At 47.6% G+C, this 21704-nt stretch overlaps 1 protein-coding gene and 1 long non-coding RNA gene across 3 annotated transcripts in view; one reads left to right on the top strand and one right to left on the bottom strand.

Moving 5' to 3' along the window:
• AGXT2 (alanine--glyoxylate aminotransferase 2) overlaps positions 1-21704 on the top strand; it is a 131815-nt gene that overhangs the window by 71895 nt on the left and 38216 nt on the right. Inside the window, exons 3-4 of the mRNA XM_063960767.1 lie at positions 2666-2850; positions 20288-20411. Coding sequence (XP_063816837.1) covers positions 2666-2850; positions 20288-20411 — 309 coding nt within the window. The remainder of the gene's footprint in view (positions 1-2665; positions 2851-20287; positions 20412-21704) is intronic.
• The window catches only part of LOC135056052 (uncharacterized), a 192885-nt gene that overhangs the window by 169972 nt on the left and 1209 nt on the right, over positions 1-21704 (bottom strand). The gene's annotated exons all lie outside the window — the stretch shown is intronic.

Raw genomic sequence — 21704 nt, 5'->3', positions numbered from 1 at the left:
TGGTTTGAGCCTCTACAAGAGATAGAGTTGAAGTTTCTCACTTGGAAAGTGTTGATGCTTTTGGCATTGGCATCCGCACGGCGGGTGTCTGAATTGGGGGCCTTGTCTCACAAGAGCCCTTATCTGATCTTCCATGAAGAAAGGGCAGAGTTGAGAACTCGTCAACATTTTCTTCCAAAGGTGATTTCATCTTTCCACATAAACCAACCTATTGTGGTGCCAGTGGTTACTGACACATGAGTCAAAGTCTCAAGATGTGGTTAGGGCTTTGAACACGTTTGCAAAATTCTACAAGTTTGACACCTTGGCCGATGAAGACCTCGAGTTCGGTCAATCTGTGCTGCAGGGTCATCCGCACTCTCATGCCTGTACTGGAGCTTTGGTATAAACCCCATGGTCATGAAGTGGACCCCAGCATCCTCTAGGACATATGAGAAAACAGGATTTTGATACCTACCGGTAAATCCTTTTCTCCTAGTCCGTAGAGGATGCTGGGCGCCCGTCCCAGTGCGTACTTTACCTGCAGTTTTGTTATTAGAGTTACACAAGTTGTGTTATATTAGTTTCAGCATGTTGCTGTCATTGGTTCATGCCTGTTGGCGTGTGTTCTGTTGAATGCCATGTTGTGTGGCATGGTTGAGGTCTGAACTGGTATGTATCTCACCACTAATATTAAAGTAAATCCTTTCCTCGAAATGTCCGTCTCCCTGGGCACAGTTCCTATAACTGAGGTCTGGAGGAGGGGCATAGAGGGAGGAGCCAGTTCACACCCATTGAAAAGTCTTAAGTGTGCCCATGGCTCCTGCGGAACCGTCTATACCACATGGTCATAAAGTGGACCCCAGCATCCTGTACGGACTAGGAGAAAAGGATTTACCGGTAGGTATCAAAATCCTGTTTTATGTTCCACATTCACTTTATGAATGGGATGAAGTTCAGTAATAGAAGGCAACTGGGCCTTAACAGATTTGCAAAGTTGTAAGAGGGCCCTGCTTACAATCTATAGAACAGTAAGAGTTGGATACAAAGCGTTCAAGTGTCACAATATGCCGGGTTGGTGACTCCGGTCTAAATGGGGGCTGACGCGGATCGCAGCCGGGTAGCACCCATGTCAGGCTCCCGGCTGCGGCCCGCAGTTTAGGTATAAAAGCGGTATAAAACTTCAACTGGACCCCAACTAAAGAGGACTCAGCAAGACTGTATTTTTGGACAAATTGGGGATTAACAATAGTATTAGTTGGTTTAGAGTTCCTATAGTAAAGTTTTATCAAATGTTACAGTGATATTACTGTATGCAATGACAAGAGTTACTGTATATATGTGGTTGTATCTGCTTAAGTGTAACATAACCTGATCATTCCAATCCAGGTGTTTTTTATTGTCTTGCAAAGGAGATTTTGAGGCAGTGTGCAATTACTTAGGATTGTTTATATGGACAAACTGTATACTGATATGCAAGAGTGACATTTTATTGACATTACCAATATTCATAGTCAAGGACATGCGCTAATAAATATTAACATGAAGTGAAACAGTTCAGACATTGGGCCTAATTCAGTAAGGATTGCAAATTCTGCTAATTAGCAGAATTTGCAATCCTTTTGTTAGCATGCTGGGGGGCGCATATGGGTCGTTGGATCGACACACACTAGGTCGACATGCATTGTGTCGACCACTAAAGGTCGACATGCACTAGGTCGACAGGGTGTCTAGGTCGACAGGGTCGGTAGGTCGACATGTGCAAGGTCGACAAGTCAAAAGGTCAACATGGGGTTTTTGACTGTTTTTGGTGTTGTTTTCTTCGTACAGTGACGGGGAACCCCAATTAGTGCACCGTGTCCCCTTGCTTCGGATTACCATTCCCATTAGTAGTCCACGTGGATCGTAAAGTATGAAAAAGGTCAAAAAATGGAAAAAAATCTTGAAAAACTCATGTCGACCTTTTGACCTGTCGACCTAGACACCCCGTCGACCTAGTGCAAGTCGACCTTTAGTGGTCGACCCAATGCATGTCGACCTAACGACCGCAACCCCGGGGGGGCGCCCATAGCAGGGCAAGGACATCCAGCATGCTGACAGCCGCCCCCTCTTCCCTTCAACAAGCATAATTGTGAACGAATCCCAATTTCTGCTTGTTAGCAGAAATTAAGGATGCCTCCTGCCGGAGACCCACCGCCATGTTCCAGATCACAACGGCTGCGTGTGACGTCACGGAGCCGCCGCGATCACGCCCCCGCCATGCCCCCATACGCTCCTCACCACCACCCGTTTGCCCGCCTCCGTCCCCACTATGGTCCGTCTCCACCCTGGAAACGAAACACAACCTCTTCTGCCTGACTGACAGGCAGAGGCGATCACATTTCACATTTTCTGCGCCCTCCATGCAGAAAATCCGGGCGTATGCGCAGTACGGGCGCAGCGCATGCGTCTGTATCTTTTTCTCAGTTTTCGCGGTTGGATCTCACGCTGCGATCCAACTTGAATTAGGGCCATCATTCAGTGCGGAATTATATTACTCCTTTCTTGGTGAAGAATCAAAGGGACCTGTGTGCTGAGTCCAAGGTACCGTCATTATAACCTAACCGTATCCTTTACATCCAGACTCTGTCTGATACTTACCAGGGTATCACAAATGTCATTATAATACTTTCCCCTTTCTCCCCAGTCTCTGCCCTATGAACATGTCTTGGATGTCCGCAAGAAGAACTTGTCTCCTGCATTGTCTACATATTACAAGAAACCTCTCCTGCTGCACCAGGGGCACATGCAATGGGTTTTCGATCATGAGGGGCGACGTTATCTAGATTTCTTTGGAGGAATTGTGACTGTTAGTGTTGGACACTGTCACCCGTATGTATCTTGGGTTTATTAATCGTTGCATAAGATTAGTATAGTCTTGCTGGGGGGGATTTGGGGCATAACTATACAGAGGTGTAGCCTGGAGCCACATCATCTGCAGCAACTGCGTGTTACGGCACAGTACTGGCAGGTGCACTGCTGAGCCTACAGTGCACACCAACCTCTGCAGACAGGAGCAGGATAGGCTGGTGGGGGGCGGGGGGGCAGGTATACCAGGGAGGCTGCTGATTGCTCTGCCCTGGTCGCAGGTTTTCTGGCAGTGTCACAGCAGTTGCTCACCACAGGCCTGCCTTACACTCACAGGCATACTGCCAGGGCCCGGGAAGAGACTGCTTTGTGCCCCCTGTGAAGCAGGGCCCCCGTTCGGCTGCTCAGTAGAAACGTCCCTTGAGCAGGACCTGACTGTCACTACTGCAATCATCCATTGGGGAAGGGTCCCTGACAGTCTTATTACCAGCATCAGCGGGATGGAGGGGGATTACTAATATGCGGCCCAGCTGGCTTCCCAGACAGGCTCTGGTGCCTGGAACGTGAGCTATGTCCTCGCTACGCCCCTCTAACTATCTTCCTATGCATTATAATTACTAACACCATTTCTAACCGATAATATTGTCATCACTGCAGGTACGTGATACTCAGCTGCCCAGTAATACTGACATGGATTGCAGTAAGGATTGCAGATTCTGCTTTTTAGCAGAATTTGCAATCCTTTGAATCGTATGCTGGGGGCTGCCCATTGCAGGGTAAGGTCGCCCAGCATGCAGCCCACTGCCCACCCACTGCGATCACTCTGAAAGAGACCACCCACCATTTTTTAGTTTGTAGCGGCTGCATGTGACGTCACACAGCCACCGCGAAAATGTTGATGACACGCCCCCTGTTCGTGCCGCCATGCCTGCGTTGGTTAAGCGCTGCCCCCGCAATGTTTTGTTTCCACCTAGAAAACAGAGCGTTGCTGCCCCGCGAACATCTCTGCCTGTCAATCAGGTGCAAGCGCTCGCAATTACTGCAGGTCACCCACATTAAATGCGGATGCATGCGCAGGACAGGACCTACGCATGGGCCCGTGGGGGTCTTTCGCAAAAAAAACCGCTCCCATCACGATTGCGATGCGAGCTGAATGACCGCCATGGGGTGGAAATGCTTAATTATTGCTGCTCCAGTCTTGCAGTGGCATCACTGGGCAGTGCGGGCTGCACCCGGGTGTCAGCCTCTGGATGGTGATACCAAGATGCAGGCAGACTAGTGTCCAGGTGTAGGCCAGCATCTCCAGGAATGCTCACAAGCAATGTCGGACTGGGGCATGAAGGTCCCACCGGGGAAAAGCAGTGATAGGGGCCCATACTTAGGGGTGTGGTCAGTCTACAAAGGGGGTGGGGCCAACCCCCACAGAGGCTTGAAATACACAATAGACTTGTGCAGAGTAATGCAACATATCTACCATGTATAATACAAGTGCACAGTCTGGAACCTGATCCCTAGAAGAAGGAGTGGGGCCCCAGGCAGTGGGGCCCACCGGTGGTTTCCCCTGTACCCTTGTAGGCCAGCCCGACCCTGCTCACGAGGTCGTGCCTCCTCCTCCACAGGCCACAGGCACGCTTTTCCCTGCATCAGGTGTTAGTAATCCCAATGACACCTCTGCAGTACCCGGTTTCTGAGTCAGGTTTGCCCTGTCTTCATATACCCCAAATAAATGAAACATATACAATTTAATAAAAGGAGTCATCCCAAAGTACCATGCCAGCCCTACAAAATGATGTAATCTCTTCTCTATAACCCTGATGCATTTTGTGTAAGTCAAATCATTTGTGCTCATTTTACTTATTTGGTCCAGAAACTACAAAAAAAAACCAGTTTATTCCTGCTTATTCTCATATACTACCAACCTAAGGATCTGTGCACAGCGGATGTATTATTATAAAAGGAGAAAAAAACATTCTAAAACTAGAATTCAGCTAGTCTCCCATAACAGCATCAGGTCTCACTCAGGGGTAGATGTACTAAGCATTGGATAGAGATAAAGTGGACGGAGATAAAGGGGGTCATTCTGAGTTGTTCGCTCGCTGACGATTTTCGCAGCGCAGCGATCAGGTAAAAAAAATGGCAAAACTGCGCATGCGAATATGCCACAATGCGCACGCACGTCGTACAGGAACAAAGAGCATCGTTGCTGTGCACAGGTTCTAGCGAAAAATCCATTTGCACAGCCGATCGCAAGGAGATTGTCAGGAAGAGGGCGTTTGTGGGTGTCAACTGACCGTTTTCTGGGAGTGTTTGGAGAAACGCAGGCGTGTCCAGGCGTTTGCAGGGCGGGTGTTTGACGTCAATTCCGGGACCTCCGTTGCTGGATTCATCGCACAGAACAAGTAATTTCAGGGCTGGTCTTGTTTTGCACAAAATATTTTTGTACCACTCGGCTGCAAAGCGAAAATACACTCCCCCGTGGGCGGCGACTATGCGTTTGCACAGCTGCTAAAAGTAGCTAGCGAGCGAACAACTCGGAATGAGGGCCAAAGTACCAACCAACCAGCTCATAACTGTCATTTTTTAAACACAGCCTGTAACATGGCTGGTACTTTATCTCTCCCCCTGTTATCACTCTTCAAGGCTTAGTACATCTGCCTCTCAGTCACAGAGCTTATTTATGAAATAATATTTGCAAGATATCCCCTGAAAACATAGGGGTCATGCCCAGTGGCGGTTCGTGCCACGGGCAAGCGGTACTTTTGCCCGGGGCGCCGCCTTCCGGAGGGCGCCGGCGCCATCCGGAGGGCGCCGCACCAGGGCAAGATCCGCCACTGTGCCCCCCGTAGTGCCCTGCTGTGCCCCCCCCCCCCCGCTTTGAAGGGAACCAGACGCGTAGCGTCTAGTTTCCCTTCATGGAGAGGACCTTAGTTGTGCGGTGCGCGATGACGTCATCGCGCACCGCACAGCAAAGGTCCTCTCCATGAAGGGAAACTAGACGCTACGGTCTAGTTTCCCTTCGTCTAGAGGACCTTTGCTGTGCGATGCGCGATGACGTCATCGCGCACCGCACAGCATAGTGGCACAGACACTAGGGGTCATAATTGACCTCTAGTGTCTATGCTGTTCTATGGGAGAGACGTAATAACGTCTCTCCCATAGATCGAAGAGAACAGAAGAGAGGAGGAGAGGAGAAGAGCGGCGCCGCCGGCGGAGGGGGTCTGGATCAGGAACGGGGATGGTAAGTATACTTTTTATTTATTTTTATTTTTTCTTTCAGCGCGCTGACCACGCCCCCAATCGAAGCCACGCCCCCCATATTTTGCCCGGGGCGCCTCAAATCATAGAACCGGCCCTGGTCATGCCCCAGATACACAAAATAAATTTTAACCAAACGTGACTATATCCCTGTTACAGGGATTGGCAACCAAGTGCTTACACCTACAAAAGTTGGAAAGATTAAAGTTTACTTAAAACCTGGAACAAGAACAAATGTCACAGAGATCCAAGACGTGCTTTATGTAACAGACTGAGGTGCATATTCATCATGAAAAACATTGTGCAATGAGAACTTTTAGTTTGAAATTCTCGTACTCTTTCACATTTTTTTCAGTCGCCATCATAAAATTATTACTTCCGAAAAACTGGTCTTTTTGAGAAGATCAGTTTTTCATAAAGTGATAATTTTCCTCTCTGGCTGTCTGCCCCCCCTCCGCTGACACTGGCTGCAGCGTGTCAAGACAGGCTGTGTTTGTGGATCCGTTGGACTCAGTCCACCCAAAGGAGCAGATGCCCCTGTGTGCTGGAAACAAGGAGGACAAAGATAATTCCTTCTCATATATTTATTAAGACAACAGAACTGAGAAGCTGAGGCAAAAGTTCAGGATTTGGGAACTGCAGGAAAGGAAGTCACTGAATGACACAAGGCGTGGACGAAGAACTGTAACAACCAGATCCTGGATGATGTGAATACGTGGATGAAGAACTGTGAAAACTGGATGCTGGAGGATATGAAGACGTGGATGAAGAACCGTGGAAACTGGATGCGGGATGATATGAAGACGTGGATGAAGAACTGTGGAAACTGGATGCTGGATGATATGAAGACGTGGATGAAGAACTGTGGAAAGTGGATGCTGGATGATATGAAGACGTGGATGAAGAACTGTGAAAACTGGATGCTGGAGGATATGAAGACGTGGATGAAGAACTGTGGAAACTGGATGCTGGATGATGTGAAGACGTGGATGAAGAACTGTGGAAACTGGATGCTGGATGATATGAAGACGTGGATGAAGAACTGTGGAAACTGGATGCTTGATGATATGAAGACGTGGATGAAGAACTGTGGAAACTGGATGCTGGATGATATAAAAACGTGGATGAAGGACTGTGAAAGCTTGATGCTGGAGCTAGTGAACCGCCACGAGAATCCTGCGGAACCGTAAGGCACTGGTGGGAGAGCAGTCGACCGTGACTGCACCGTGGAGATCTGGCGGGCGTTGTACAGCGAGAGTCGGCTGAGAATTCGGAGATCCTGATGGAACCAATTACAAGAGATGCACAGAACAACTGCGGGAGTACAGAGCTAGGTACAGAGTAACCACAACAAAGCACTGGCACAGAATGCAATAATCCTAGCCTATTTATAGGCAACAGGAAAACAGGATTGGCTGGCACTCACCTTTCACGCTAATTGTTGCTACCCTTGGTCTCCAACATGGCCACTCTCAGCACTGCAGACACGCCAGGGAGCTGCTGGCCACTAGGTCCTCCTCCAGCCTCCAGGAAGCCACATTCACGCTGCCCGACCCAGCCGCATCCCTGTGCAGCCACAGAGCCACCGCAGACAGCCCACCGGCAGCGGCTGAACAGCAGGCCCCCGGTAAGCACAGGCTGCCTGACACAGGGTATTACCTGAGTTGCCCAGATACAGAGTTACTGTGGTGGCGCCCCTTCCCTCCCCTCACTCCGTTGGCATCTTATTGCCGGGGCTGCCCGGCTGCTGCAGAAAGGGTAACTGCAGCTGGAAGGCCCACCCCGGCATCATTATAATGCCGGTGCTGCCAGGCGACAGAAAGTCGCCGCAGTCCCCTACCCCCTCTTCCCCCCAGTGGCATCGTATTGCCGGCCTCAGAGCCACTGCAGCGGTGCCTCCTTCTCCATCCTGATGGCATTTAATCACTGCAACCATGGCACCAACCCTCCTGGTACACACATACCCTTTCCCGGCATCATTTTAGGCACCTTGTTAAGTATTTCAGGGGCAGAGTTCACTTCTATAAAGGCAAGTGTATTGTGAGAAATAGAAAAGATACCATCATACCTACAGGTACAAGGTGTCAGCAATTGTATGCCCTTGGCGCACAGCACTGTTAGGCATTGATGAAAACTGAGTCACATTCATTGGAACTCTGGCATAGAAGATTTATGGCCAGATTTTCACATTATTGTAGTATCACCTGAATGTATTAAAAGGCCTTTGGAGCAGTTTTTGTGAAAAACTGCTCCAAGCATAATCACAGGGCTCACTGCAGATCATGTACTCCTGCACAGCTTTCTCTGCCCTCTGACAGAGAAAGCTGTGCAAGGACCTGGCTTGTGATCAGCTGTGTGAGTTCAATGGACACACAAGCTTAAAAAAAAAGGGAGAAAAAAATTATACTTACCAGCACCAAGGGATAGGTGCTCCGGTGAGGGCTGTCGGGTCCTCCTGTGCTGCTGCCTGAAAGCCAGTGCAGTAAAGTGATGCAGCAAAGCGGCAACTCACTTTGCAGCACCAGGGGTCACAGCAGGAAGAGTATCCGATGACCTGCAGCCCTCCCGGAGCATCGATCCCCAGTCTTTGGGTGTAGGTGAGTATGATCTGGGGGAAGGGGGGGGGGAGGGGCATTACTTGAGATAGTACATTAAGATGTGTGTGGTCCAATGGAAGTAAAGTCATCAAGTGGACACAGAAACTTTGTGACATTTACAAGATTCACACACATGTACTTCCTCAGAGTAAAAATCTGAAATGGTGACAAAGGATGCAGAATACAAAAGGCTTGGAGAAAATCAAACAGATCACAGACTCAAGACTCTAAGAGCTGATAATTATGGAGAATAGCTCAACAGAATGCTGGAACAATTCTAAAGAAAATATGGTATAGACCAACAAATGAACATTGCCTATACTCCTGAAAAAAATTGTGTCAGTGAATGAGCAAACTATACACTAGTGGTGAAAGCAAAATGTATACTAAAGGACGCAGGCCTAGACAAGCAGTTTTGGGCAGAAACTGTGTCCACAGCAGTCTACTGTATCTCAAAAACTATTCTTTTACAGTTGCCCTAAAGGACTTAGGGGTAAATGTATGAAGCAGTGATAAGAGTGGAGTAGTGAGCTAGTGGAGAAGTTCCCCATGGCAACCAATCAGTATTGAAGTAACACTTATCATTTTGCATACTATAAAATTATACAGAGCAGCTGATTAGTTGCCATGGGCAACTTCTCCACTGGTTCACTACTCCACTCTTATCACTGCTTCATACATTTACCCGTTTATACCTATTAAAGTGCGGTCAAGGAGAAAACCCAGTGTAAATCATCTCAAAGTTTTTAAAAGTAGTGGCTATGTCCATATACCAAAAGAAAAAAGACACAATCTGTATTCCGTATCAGTAAAGTGCATTATGCTTGACTATTGCCATTATAGCAAAAGCTACAGATTATGGAATGCAAATACCAAAAGCTAGTCAAGTCTATAGATGTTATCTTCAAAGAAACAAAGCAAGATGGAAACTGATATGCAGAACAAGCATGTGTCACTGGACGTGACACCAGCTGGAGATGTACACAAGCCAGAGACTACCAGTGTGTAAATTCAACCACAGAAAAGGTTTTCTACAAAGTTAAATATTGGCAAACCACTTAAAAGGTATGAGGAAGAATTTGCAAACACTGAATTCAGTGAGCCTCAGGACATCTAGAAGCCAAAGTCAAGAGCCGATTGGTGTGAATAAAAATCCAAGCTAGGGAAAAGGACATTACAAAATTTCTTTTACAGGTTGCTACAGAAAGGCTGAAATTAAATGTTTGTGTAACATAGGGGCTAATTCAGACCTGATCGTAGCCGTGCAAAATTTTGCACAGCTACGATCAGCCACCCTGACATGCGGGGGGACGTCCAGCACAGGGCTAGTCCACCCCGCATGTCTGGCTCTGCCCCCCCCCCCCCACACACACACACACACAGGTACAAAAGTATTGCACGGTGGCGATGCTTTAGTACCTGAAGCGTAGTTCCCTACCTGCGCAGCTCCTGCACGCTGGCAGAAAGCTACCCATTGCTCTCCAGGTAACAGTGGCTGCATTTGATGACACGCAGCTGCCGCGGCCCGCACCCCGCACAGTCCGGGCACGCCTGCGTTGCCTGGACTGCGCCCCCAAAATGGCGGGCCCTCCCCCTCCCGCACAGCGACCATGACCGGCAGAGGCTATCGCCGGGCTGAGATGCCGATCGCATCTCTGGCATGCGCCGGTGCACTGTGGCGCATGCGCAGTTCAGACCTGATCACCCGCTTCGCAAAAACGCACAGCAGCGATTAAGTCTGATTTAGCCCCATGGAAAAACTTGTAGCAAGGGTGTGTGCACAAACTCAGACCTCATGCCCTATCCCAAGATGGTTTCCGAGATCTCTACTGAGCTTGTGTAGGGGCCATCTTCTCTTTACTGTGAAGAGTGACAAGGTGAGAGACAGAAGTCTCCTGCTTAGCTCCTATGATGGACCGGGTAATACCCGCTATAAAGCTGTTCCAGCATCCCTGCATGTCTCCCCATTTGTAGCATACACTCTCTGGCTGGTGAGCTGTATGAAACTCCACTCTGTTCAAGCTCCGCTCCATCGCCTGTATACATGTCACAGTGAGTACAGGTGTACCTGCTGTCCATCAATAAATCAACCAACACCACTGGTTAAGTAACTGTGCTGTTCATAGTGTTAGTCGTCCGCTGGTGTGTGCCTATATAACTCTGGAATAGCAACACCTGCACACACATCACTGCCACACATGGGAGACACTTACCAAAAGATCAAGGTCAGTCATATTGCTATAAGGGGTAAAACACTGCATAGCCCTTCCAAAGGACAGAGCTATCTATTCTCAGATTCTCTTGGTCATAAAGTATTCGCCCACGAGGGCTTACCTGTCTGCTACTGGGCAGGTAAACGATCCTACACCAGATACCTCTCCACAACTACAGGAATGAGACCTGACTTCCATCAGCTCAGTTCTTGTACACATTTTACCTCTCCTTCTGTCTCCTAATGCTCAGTATTGTTTAATTAATGTGTCTGTTCACTATTGTAAACAGTATGGAATATGGGGGTCATTCGACCCGCTCACTGCGTTTTCACGCAGCAGAGCGAACGGGTGCCTGCTGCACATGCGCTGGCGCCTTTGTGCACCTGCGCATGCGGGACGGCCGACGGCCATAGCAGGACAGCGATCGCCTCTGCCTGATTGACAGGCAGAGGTGATCGATGGGCAGGAGGGGGCGAAACGGTGGCGTTTAGCTGCCGTTTCGTAGGGGGGCGGGCCGCAGCGGCTGCGTGACGTCATACGCAGCTGCTGCGGGCCAAGGAGCGATGAGTAGCTCTCGGCCAGCACACTGAAGCTGCGCTGGCCGGGAGTTACTCCTGAAGTGCAAAATCATCGCCACTGTGCGATGCCTTTGCACTTCTGCGAGGGGGGCTGGGCATCACCTCGCATGTCAGGAAAGTTGATCGTAGCTGTGCAAAATTTTGCACAGCTACGATCAACTCGGAATGACTCCCTATGTTAGCACTATATAAAGTACCCAGTACTATATTTACAGTACAGCCAGGCACCCATCCACACAGCGGGGAACGTCCCTATAAATGCCTTCATATATAATATAAATGACTTTCAAAGTACATATTTATTCCAAGTATGGATGATTTGTAAATTCGTGTATAGAAATATAAGTAGCTGTACACATTGTAAATATAGCAGTTATCCAGGTGTTTGGTTGGGACAATGTACTGGTGATGGACTTTCAAATTTACAGGTGACTGAATTCTGATATCCAAAATTCTGCACAATCAGAGAAACATGGGGGTTAATTCAGACCTGATAGCTAGGTTGCGTTTTCTCACAGCCTGCGATCAGATCTGAACTGCGCATGCGTATGCACCACAATGCGCAGGTGCGACGGACCGCAGCAACGAGGATCGCCGGTCAGCGACGGGATGGTGCAAAATTTCTAAACACACGGGCGATCGCAAGGAGACTGACAGGTAGAGGGCATTTGTGGGTGGCAACTGAGCGTTTTCAAGGAGTGTCCGGAAAATCGCAGGCGGGACCAGGCGTATGGAGGGAGGGTTCCTGACGTCAGCTCCGGCCCCAATCATCGCAGAGGCTCAGTAAGTCCTGGGCTGTGCAGAGGCTGCACAAACTGATGTTTGTGCAGTTCTGCTACAAATGCGATCGCACACCTGAACACAGCCAATACCCTCCCCCTGTAGGCGGCGACTACCTGATCGCAGGAATGCAAAATAACGCACCCTAGCGATCAGGTCTGAATCAGGCCATAGGTTCCCTAAAAGACATGTTCTCGTCCTTTATATCTACTTCTTCTGTGGAAACAGGTCTAGTTTTCATGAATTATCGCACTCACCTGTAACTGCACACACCTGTAAACGCACACACCTGTAACTTCATATACCTGTAACCGCACACACCTGTAACTGCACACACATCTAACCGCATACACCTGTAACTGCACACACCTCTAACCACACACACATGTGACCGCACACAGCTATAACTACATACCTGTAAGCTCACACACCTGTAGAATAAGTTTGGGGACTTCCGGTGGGCGGTGCATCATGGTGCGTTTTAGATGAGCTCCAGTGCTCCCACTGACTATCCATCAGCATCCCCGTATAACTTGGCCTCTAAGCCTGCATCTGGCTCCCTCAATACTTGGAAGAGTGGAAGACCTATCACCCAGGCCAAAAACGGGAGGAATCGGAGCTATATTTCCACCGGAGTCCGGCCTGCAGGGTCTCAGGCAATGCATCCTCGTGGTCCCATGCCGCGCTGAGCCGCCATTAATATCAGTGCCCTGACCCCAACACCGCGATCTGCTATCCGCTGGTCTCTCCCTACCCTGACGAGGACCTGGAGCTGACGCCGCCCCGGGTCTGGAGCTGCCGGTGACCGGGGGGCCGGGGGTTGGCTGTGGCCGTGTGGGGCTGCAGACGGTAGCGTGACCGCCATGGAGTCCTGCTGTGGCTGGGACCTCGTCCACCCCCTCTGCATGGAAGCCGGCGATGGATTTCAGCCCTGTGGAGGAGCTGCGTGCTGGGGCGGGTGCTGCCTGCGCGCCTCGGCTTGGTGGGATACGGAAGTCATGGTGGGGCTGACTGACGGCGCTGGAAGACCGCACGCTGATCATCGGACCGAGTCAGCCTTACTCTCCCTTGCACCTACCTGGACGCCGGTGATACCAGCCCTCGCCAAACGCTCCTTATTTCTACTGGGGACACATGCACTGATCTCCCCGAGGTTGTCAACGATCCGGGAGTGCCGGCACCACGTCTGCTCCTGGAGTGACCAGAGGGCCTTCCAACTTCCCTGTCTGCTGATGGGTGCGGACGCGCACAAGAGGCCAGATGACTTCATCCCCTGTTAACCCGGTATTTGTCTCTTCCCCATTAACAACCTTTCCCTTCCCACCTAGTGTGTTCTCCTACCCCCTTGAACCCCCACTTCCCCCCCTTCTCTTTTTATCCACCCCTCCCTACTCCCTTGCATGCCGGCAGTGACTGCTTTTGCCCCGAATTTGGGACGACACCGATTTTCTCCTCCACTCTTAAAGCTGAGTGAGGAGACCTCACAGCCGAACATTGCCCGGCTGGAATACCTGTGTCTTGCCCGCACCTTAATTAGTGACACAGCAACACTATTTTATTTTATGTAGCTTGCAGTGTCTTTGTGCTAGCTAAGGACTGATTTACTGGGTCAGGTATCTCTGACTGTTTTCATCTTCGTCTGCCTGGTTTATATTCACTGTATTACTTTCTGCTGCTGTGGTCTGCATAATTATATTTCTGTCTCTACTTAACTAAGGCAATACTGCCACCCAGTGGTCCTAAGCTCTCGGTTTATGTTTCACCTCCCACAGCCTGCAGTCTGAACCCTTAGACATACTGCTTGCTGTTCATATGTACCGTTTTTTATTTTTACTTCTACACAATTCTTCCATTCAATGTCTTTCAAAATGATTCTGTTTCTGTAATTCGGTGGGCATATTCTGGTGCAAATAATTGTGACACAGGGCTGCACCCATATTTTTGAAGGTTTATATATTTTGCTGGTCAATATTCATTCATACAAATTTTTTATTTTTTTTTGGCTCGCCTGTAATTATTCACACGTTCAGACCAACGTTTTAACTATGTGATTCTACAGTGTGTGCATGTTATGTACCTTGATTATGTGATTGCAAAATGCTATGTTCTTTTGCTGGGATGCCCCCCTTGTGAGTCATGTTTTTAGTATAATAGCGTAACAGTATTCTACCACCCGAGACATCTTATTTTTAACTACAATATCCTCGGTGATTATCGCTGATCATACTTCTACCATTGTGATTTTTTTTTTTATTCCCCTGGGGTATGGATAAATACCTCGACAGAAATATGCCTCCAAAACAATCTAACCTCGCTAGCAGGGCTGGGAAGGGGAAGGAAGTGTCCCAAAAATCAGGCCCCTCCTCTCCTGGTAGCCCAGAGATTGACACTTTAGAGACGCATGGGGATAGGCATTCCTCTTTGACAGCTAAAGACATTGCCGATTTTATGATGCCCCTAATGGACAAAAGATTCAATGACCTCCAAGCTCGCTTGGATGCCAGGTTAGCGTGTATCGATTCACACGCGACCCGCATCACGGCCCTAGAATCTAGAGTAAGCGATGTGGAGGATAATGTTCACTCTGGTCACGATGAGGTGTCTACCCTCCACCAGCTTACACAACATTTACAGGACAAACTGGAGGATCTAGAAAATAGGTCCCGCAGAAACAACCTCCGGTTTGTGGGCGTATCTGAATCTATTACGGGATCGACCCTTCCATCTTTTCTAGATACGGACCTGCCCACATCATTGGGGATCATAGCTAATATCGAAATACCCCATATTGAGAGAGCTCACAGATTAGGTGCCTTGAGGGAGGGGACATCACAACGGTCACGCCCAGTTATTGCCCGCTATCTCGATTATCGAGCTAAGGAACAAATCTTGCTCGCTTATCGAAAAGTTGGGGGCCTGGTGGTCGGGGGACATAAGATTTTAATCTTTCAGGATTTTTCCGCCGCAGTTGCTCAAAAGAGGAAAGAATTCTCTGAGGTTTGCACTTTTTTACACTTTTGCGAAACTGCGCGTGCAGGAAAATGGCGGCCACACCTTTTTAAATGACCCGGAGGTGGCAAAATCACATTTTCTGACGGATAGGCTACCGCAGCGATCACCACGTAGATAAAATGTTGTTTTAACGTCTTCCAACCGCTGACTCACCGAGATTCTCTCATCTCGGGTGGTACCGATTGTATTTGTTCTTTTTTCTTTTTCTCTCTGTTCCTTTTGTTCATTTTTAGGGAGGCATGCCTACATGATAGGATTTTATTACTATATTTAGTAGTGTTCTGTGTGCGCACCACTAGGCCTAGATGGTGCCCACCATAGTTGTTGTTGGTTGGAAAATATTTGAAAAAGGAGTTGTGAGTCATTGTGGATATTTGAAATTGCCATGTGTCTTGTTCATTCTTCTGTTAACAACATGTACATTCTGTTTTAGCGTACTGCCTTGGTGCTGGGGGGGAGCTGCCGACTTAAACCAAGTAATATGGTCGATTTTCATGCATTACATTTACCCATGGGGGGTGAGTGGCCATGCCGTCTTCTGTGAATAACCCCTCTGATACCCTTCCCCCGAAGCCCCTCCGGATAATCTCCTGGAACGTTGGTGGTTTGAACGCGCCTATAAAGAGACGGCGTGTCGCCACACACCTTAACCGCCTAAATCCAGATGTGGTGTTCTTACAGGAGACTCACTGGATGTCCGGTGAGAATAACACACTGAAGGCTGCCTGGATCGGCTCCTGCCTATCCGCTCCTTTCCATAGGAAAAATAGGGGAGTAGCCATTTTATTCCGTAGAGATCTTCCATTTACTATCATGAATGAAATTATCGACCCTAACGGAAGGTTTATAATTCTTGACGTCGAAATCTTCCACACCAAGTACACATTGGTTAACATTTATGCCCCCAACGTTAACACTCATTTGTTCATTCAGGATTTCGGGCATACTCTGCAGGGTAGAACCAGGGGTTAAAGTGGGGGGGAACGAGGTGGAACTGAGTTCCACCACCTGTATTGGTAGGGGGAACTAGTTCCACCTCCTCCATTGCCCTGCACAGTAATTCCAACAGAAAAGCCTACCCCATCATCTGCGTCAATCGATGATACAGGCGGCACTAGTGTTGCTGATGAATTGCAGCCACCTACTCCTTCCTCAGGTCTTGGTGCCTCCATGGTTCTCCTCCAAGAGTTCCACCACCTCACCAGGACCACTTTAAGCCCTGGGTAGAACAAACTACCCTCTTATAGTAGGGGGCAATTTTAATATGGTAGAAGATCCTACGATTGACAGATCGCCAGCCATGCCAAGAAATACCGAATTTCACAGCAGGTTTCTGTCCTCTTTTAGACACTCCCTGGACCTTTCGGATCCGTGGAGATTGCTCAATCCCGGGAATAGAACGCACACTCGTTTATCAATGGCCCATAATTCATTATCCCGCATAGATAACATTTTTATAACTGATGAATTGGTGTATCATGTCTGCCATGTGGACATACATGATATTCTAATATCAGACCATGCCCCTGTCTCCTTGGCTCTTACCCACTCCTCCATGCATCCATCAGATCGTATATGGCGCTTCCCACATATTCTAGCTAACTCAGAAGACTTTAAATCTTATCTCACTTACCACTGGACGAATTTTGTCGATGAGAACCTAGATTATTGGAACAAGCCTGAAATCTTTTGGAATGCCTAAGGCGGTGATGAGGGGACATATAATAAACTATGTGGCTAAAAAGAAAAAGGAGTCCAAGGCAGAATATATTGCATTTAAAACAGTAATGTCAGATGCATTTCAGGCTTATGTCTCGGCTCCATCGGAAAACACACTGACCACATATAGACAAGCGCGACAACTACTGGAAACTTCTCTAGCAACACAGGCGAAACATTCCCTAGATTACACTAAAAATAAATTCTACAGGGGGGGGGGGGGGACAAGGCGGGTAGATTGCTTGCTGTCATGTCCCAACCCCCTAGGAAACGTCATACAATAACCACATTGAAACACCCTGTGAATGGCATCATCATAACCAAATCCCAGGAAATTGTATCTCAATTTCAAGACTACTTTACGACTTTATTCAATTCCTCCCCAGTAGATGAGGATGTTCAGAATCACTTGCTTACAAACTCCGTGTTGCCACCACTGACTCCTGAACAACGGGAAGCCTTGGCGGGCAAAATTACAATGGAGGAGGTCAATCACACTATCTCACATCTACCTCATGGCAAATCCCCAGGCCCAGATGGCCTTTCGGGCGATTATTATCGCATACTACAACCACATATTGCCCCATCATTATTGGAACTGTTCCAAGCCATACATAAAAGACACTGCCCCTCTCCCTTTTTTAATGAAGCGTATATAACCCTTCAACCGAAGCCAGACAGGGACACGACGTTACTCTCTTCATAAAGGCCTATCAGTCTCCTCAACGTCGATTATAAGATCTTGGCAAAGATTATGGCGACGAGGCTCCAAGTGATTCTCCCAGACATTCTTGCTGATACTCAAATGGGGTTTGAACAGGGCCGACATGCAGTCAAGGCTATCCGCACGGCAATAGCAGCGGTAGTATCATCCCATCATTCCCACGCTGATTCGAAAATGCTTTTAAGTCTTGATGCTAACAAAGCATTTGACATGATGTTATGGCCACATTTATATATACTTTTGGAAAACAGGGGTTTTGACACAACTTTCATTGACTATATCCGGTATATTTACAACAAACCCTCTGCCTCTCTCCTTATAAATGGAATTAGAGGACCGCGCTTTTTTCTAGAAAGGGGCACTCGTCAGGGCTGCCCCTTATCCCCTCTTTTGTTTTATCTGGCACTTGATCCTTTATTGCGTACACTCCAAGATTGGACAGCGTTTCAGGGAATCAGAATTGGTGCACAGGAAATTAAATTATCTGCTTTTGCCGATGATATACTCCTTTATATCAATAATCCAGACCGGGTCCTTCACCAAATACTCGAAAAAATACAAATGTTCGGCTCTATTTCAGGGTTTAGCATACATGTTGACAAATCTAGGGCATTATTACTATGCAGCACTACCACTGGCACCAGGTGGACTACTCAATATCCTTTACATTGGGCCGATGCATACATTCCATATCTGGGAATACTGATACCAAAAAACATAGATGCTTTATACAGACTAAATGTTAGTAAAGCTATATCTGCCTTATCTTCCGACATAAAGGGGTGGGGCCGTCTCTCATTATCCTATTTGGGAAGGGCCAACTTACTTAAAATGGTAGCTATTGCCCATCTACTTTATCCACTGCAAACACTTCTGGTCCTGCTTACGAAATCAGATATTCAATCCATCAACAAACTTATCAGGGGATTTGTTTGGAGGGGTGGCAGAGCTAGAATAGCGATGCGGAAGTTGACACAACCCAAATCAAATGGAGGGATCAATTTCCCTGATATTGAGGTGTGCAATCACGCTGCTCTCCTACGTCACTTGAGGGATTGGATACAAAAAAGTTCAGTCTACACAAACACATCACTGGAACAGAATTTCCTACAGGGCATTGACCTGACATGTTTCCTCCATCAGCGTGACCAGGAGGTTCCGGATTCTGTTAAATCTATCCCACTCCTGTGGACCACCAGAAAACTATGGCACGTTCTGCGCCATCATGCTAATTTAAATCATTAACACTCCCTGCATCTGCCCTGGACGGCATGGCTGCTCACCCCTTTACTGTATGGGGTTCGGCTGGGTTGCACTCTATTCGATCCTTGGTCTCCACGGAGGGTCGGAGGATGCTGACCTTTTCTGAGGTATCCTCAACGTTTGCCATGGCTAGCCCACACCCCTTGGCATTTGTACAATTGCGATTTTACATAAATCATGTTCTCAGGCACTTTACAACTGCGGATTGGAATAACTCTCTAGACAGTCTTTTGTCCTACCCAGTCCCACAACGTAAAGCTATTTCCTCCCACTATACTTTCCTGAGAAAAATCTTGGACCATGCGACTGTTACGGGAGGCATGTCTAAATGGTTGAATAATTTCCCTAGGTTGACGATACCTTTAATGGAAAGGGCCCTACTGTTCTCCCGCAAAGTTCTTCCCGCTAGCATGTATACAGAGTTATTTTTAAATATATATCACAATACGTATTTATCCCCCCTGCGACGTTTCCATACGGGAACCTCGGATTCCCGTTCTTGCCCGAAATGCCATCAATCTGATGCTGATACTTACCACTGTTTATGGGCTTGCCCAATCATACAATACTTTTGGCATCTCGTTAGGCGATATGCTGAAGCCAAATTAATCACCTATGTTCCCTTTACACCAGAATGGGCAATTCTAGGCATTATTGACCCAAATCTTAGGATGCCAATGGAATGTTAAAAACTACTTATAGCTCTTAGCGCAGCTGGGAAGAAAACAATTCTTCAGGGATCGATAGACACTACACCTCCGCAGATACCACTATTTTTGTCTAAAATATATCATCTGTTCCGAATGGATTGGGTGGAGGCAATAGTGGACAGGGGTAAGCAGGTGGAACGTTTCTTTGCATTATGGGAATCATATATATCTACTCTACCACTCACCACACGGCAACAAATACATCATAGCTTAAAAAACACCACATGGTATTTAACGAGATTGGCAGCACAAGATCCACCTATTTCTCTATGCTGAGGCTGGAGGTCCATCGGTGACTCCCCCTCGAGACTAATTTATTGCTCCTGTCGGTATAACGTAACTATTGGTGAAATGAATGGACATCGCTAACAAGACATAATTATTCATTGCCACTGTTTTATTTCTGTTAACATATGTTCTGCTGTACGATTTAAAATCTGTTCAAGACAATAGGCATTTATACCAGATCAATTATCTGTTTACTCATGATGACTCAATAAAGAAATGATATAAAAAATTAAAAAAAAAAAAAAGAATATGTTTGGATGCAGATATTTGCTATCCAATAAAGGCTTCTGCTTCTTACGAGTTCCTTTTACTGTCACTGCAGGAAAGTCACAGAGGCGGCTACGAAGCAGATGAGCAGACTATGGCACTCCACGAATATCTACCTACACTCCCCAATCCACGAGTATGCGGAGAAACTGACCAGTCTCCTGCCTGGGAAGCTGAAGGTATTATAACCCTCTCTATGTTTTATGTAGAGCCTACCTGCAATCATTTCAAGGTGAAATGTCAGGGTACAATCTGCCATGTGCATGTCTGTCCCAGTCACATATACACCCACACCACCATCGAGCCTAAACCATCCATGCACCTTACTGTCAAAGTCACCTGTTCCAGGACACAGGGGCAGATGTATTAAGCCTGGGGAAGTGATAAAGTGGAAGGTGATAACGCATCAGCCAATCAGCTCCTAACTGTCATTTTTCAAACCCAGCCTATAACATAGAAGTTAGGAGCTGATTGGCTGGTGCGTTATCACCTTCCAATTTATCACTTCACCAGGCTTAATAAATCTGCCCCACAGAAACTGGGACTCCCTCACAAAAGTAGGGATAGTCGGCAGTCTGATTTATAAGTCACTGGAATAGCTCAGAAGCCAGCAATGTATTCCTAAGTATTCATACTGCGTATAGCTTCTGTTCATGTGACACATTAAGGATAGCAACTCAGCAAGATGCTCATATGATAACAGTATATGCCAGCACAGCAGAGTGCCAATACCAGTGCCCACAGTTTAGATGAATGCCAGTACTGTTATATATATCCCATAGAATGCCCACGTGGCCAGAGTCTTTGCTTTCACTGTGCAGCACAATGTTCCCGAAGTTATCCCTGGGAAGATGGTGCCGGCGGAGGAAGAGGAACTCATTTCCCGGATCAGGGTAAGTATACTCAAGAGGAAGCCTGGGCCCCTCCAGGAAGCCTGGGCCCAGGTAATTAGACTCCTCCTGCCAGCTTCTGCGATCGAGTGCTGCATCTGAAGATGCAGCTTTGGCTCACCATTGCACATACTTGCCTACCTGACCCTCTCCATGAGGGAGAAAATGCTCTGTTCCTGGACTTTCCTGGTAATGTATGATTGCCATCACCTGTGGTGAGCTAGTTAATTGATAAGAAAGGTGTTTCACCACAGGTGATGGCAATCATACATTACCAGGAAAGTCCAGGAACAGAGCATTTTCTCCCTCATGGAGAGGGTCAGGTAGGCAATGGTTGCTGACCTCGGCCAGTCTGCATAAGATCCTGGGCTCTGTCCCTGCTCTGCCCCCCAAATGTTTGACATACTGTGGTTAAGGTGGGACTGCGATCAGTTACGCAGACTCCGAACTATCGCATTTGTACATAAACCATTGGGGTTTTCTGCACAAATCCATATCAGGCCCTTTATTTCATATTTGGTCAGATTTATTTATTTAGCCCAATATTTAGCAGTTAGCCCAATAGACTTATTAGAACAGATA

The sequence above is a fragment of the Pseudophryne corroboree genome, chromosome 1, assembly GCF_028390025.1.
Source record: "Pseudophryne corroboree isolate aPseCor3 chromosome 1, aPseCor3.hap2, whole genome shotgun sequence".
Taxonomy (NCBI): Eukaryota; Metazoa; Chordata; class Amphibia; order Anura; family Myobatrachidae; genus Pseudophryne; species Pseudophryne corroboree.
Note: the sequence above shows the minus strand (reverse complement) of the source record. Positions and strands in the feature narration are given on the sequence as shown.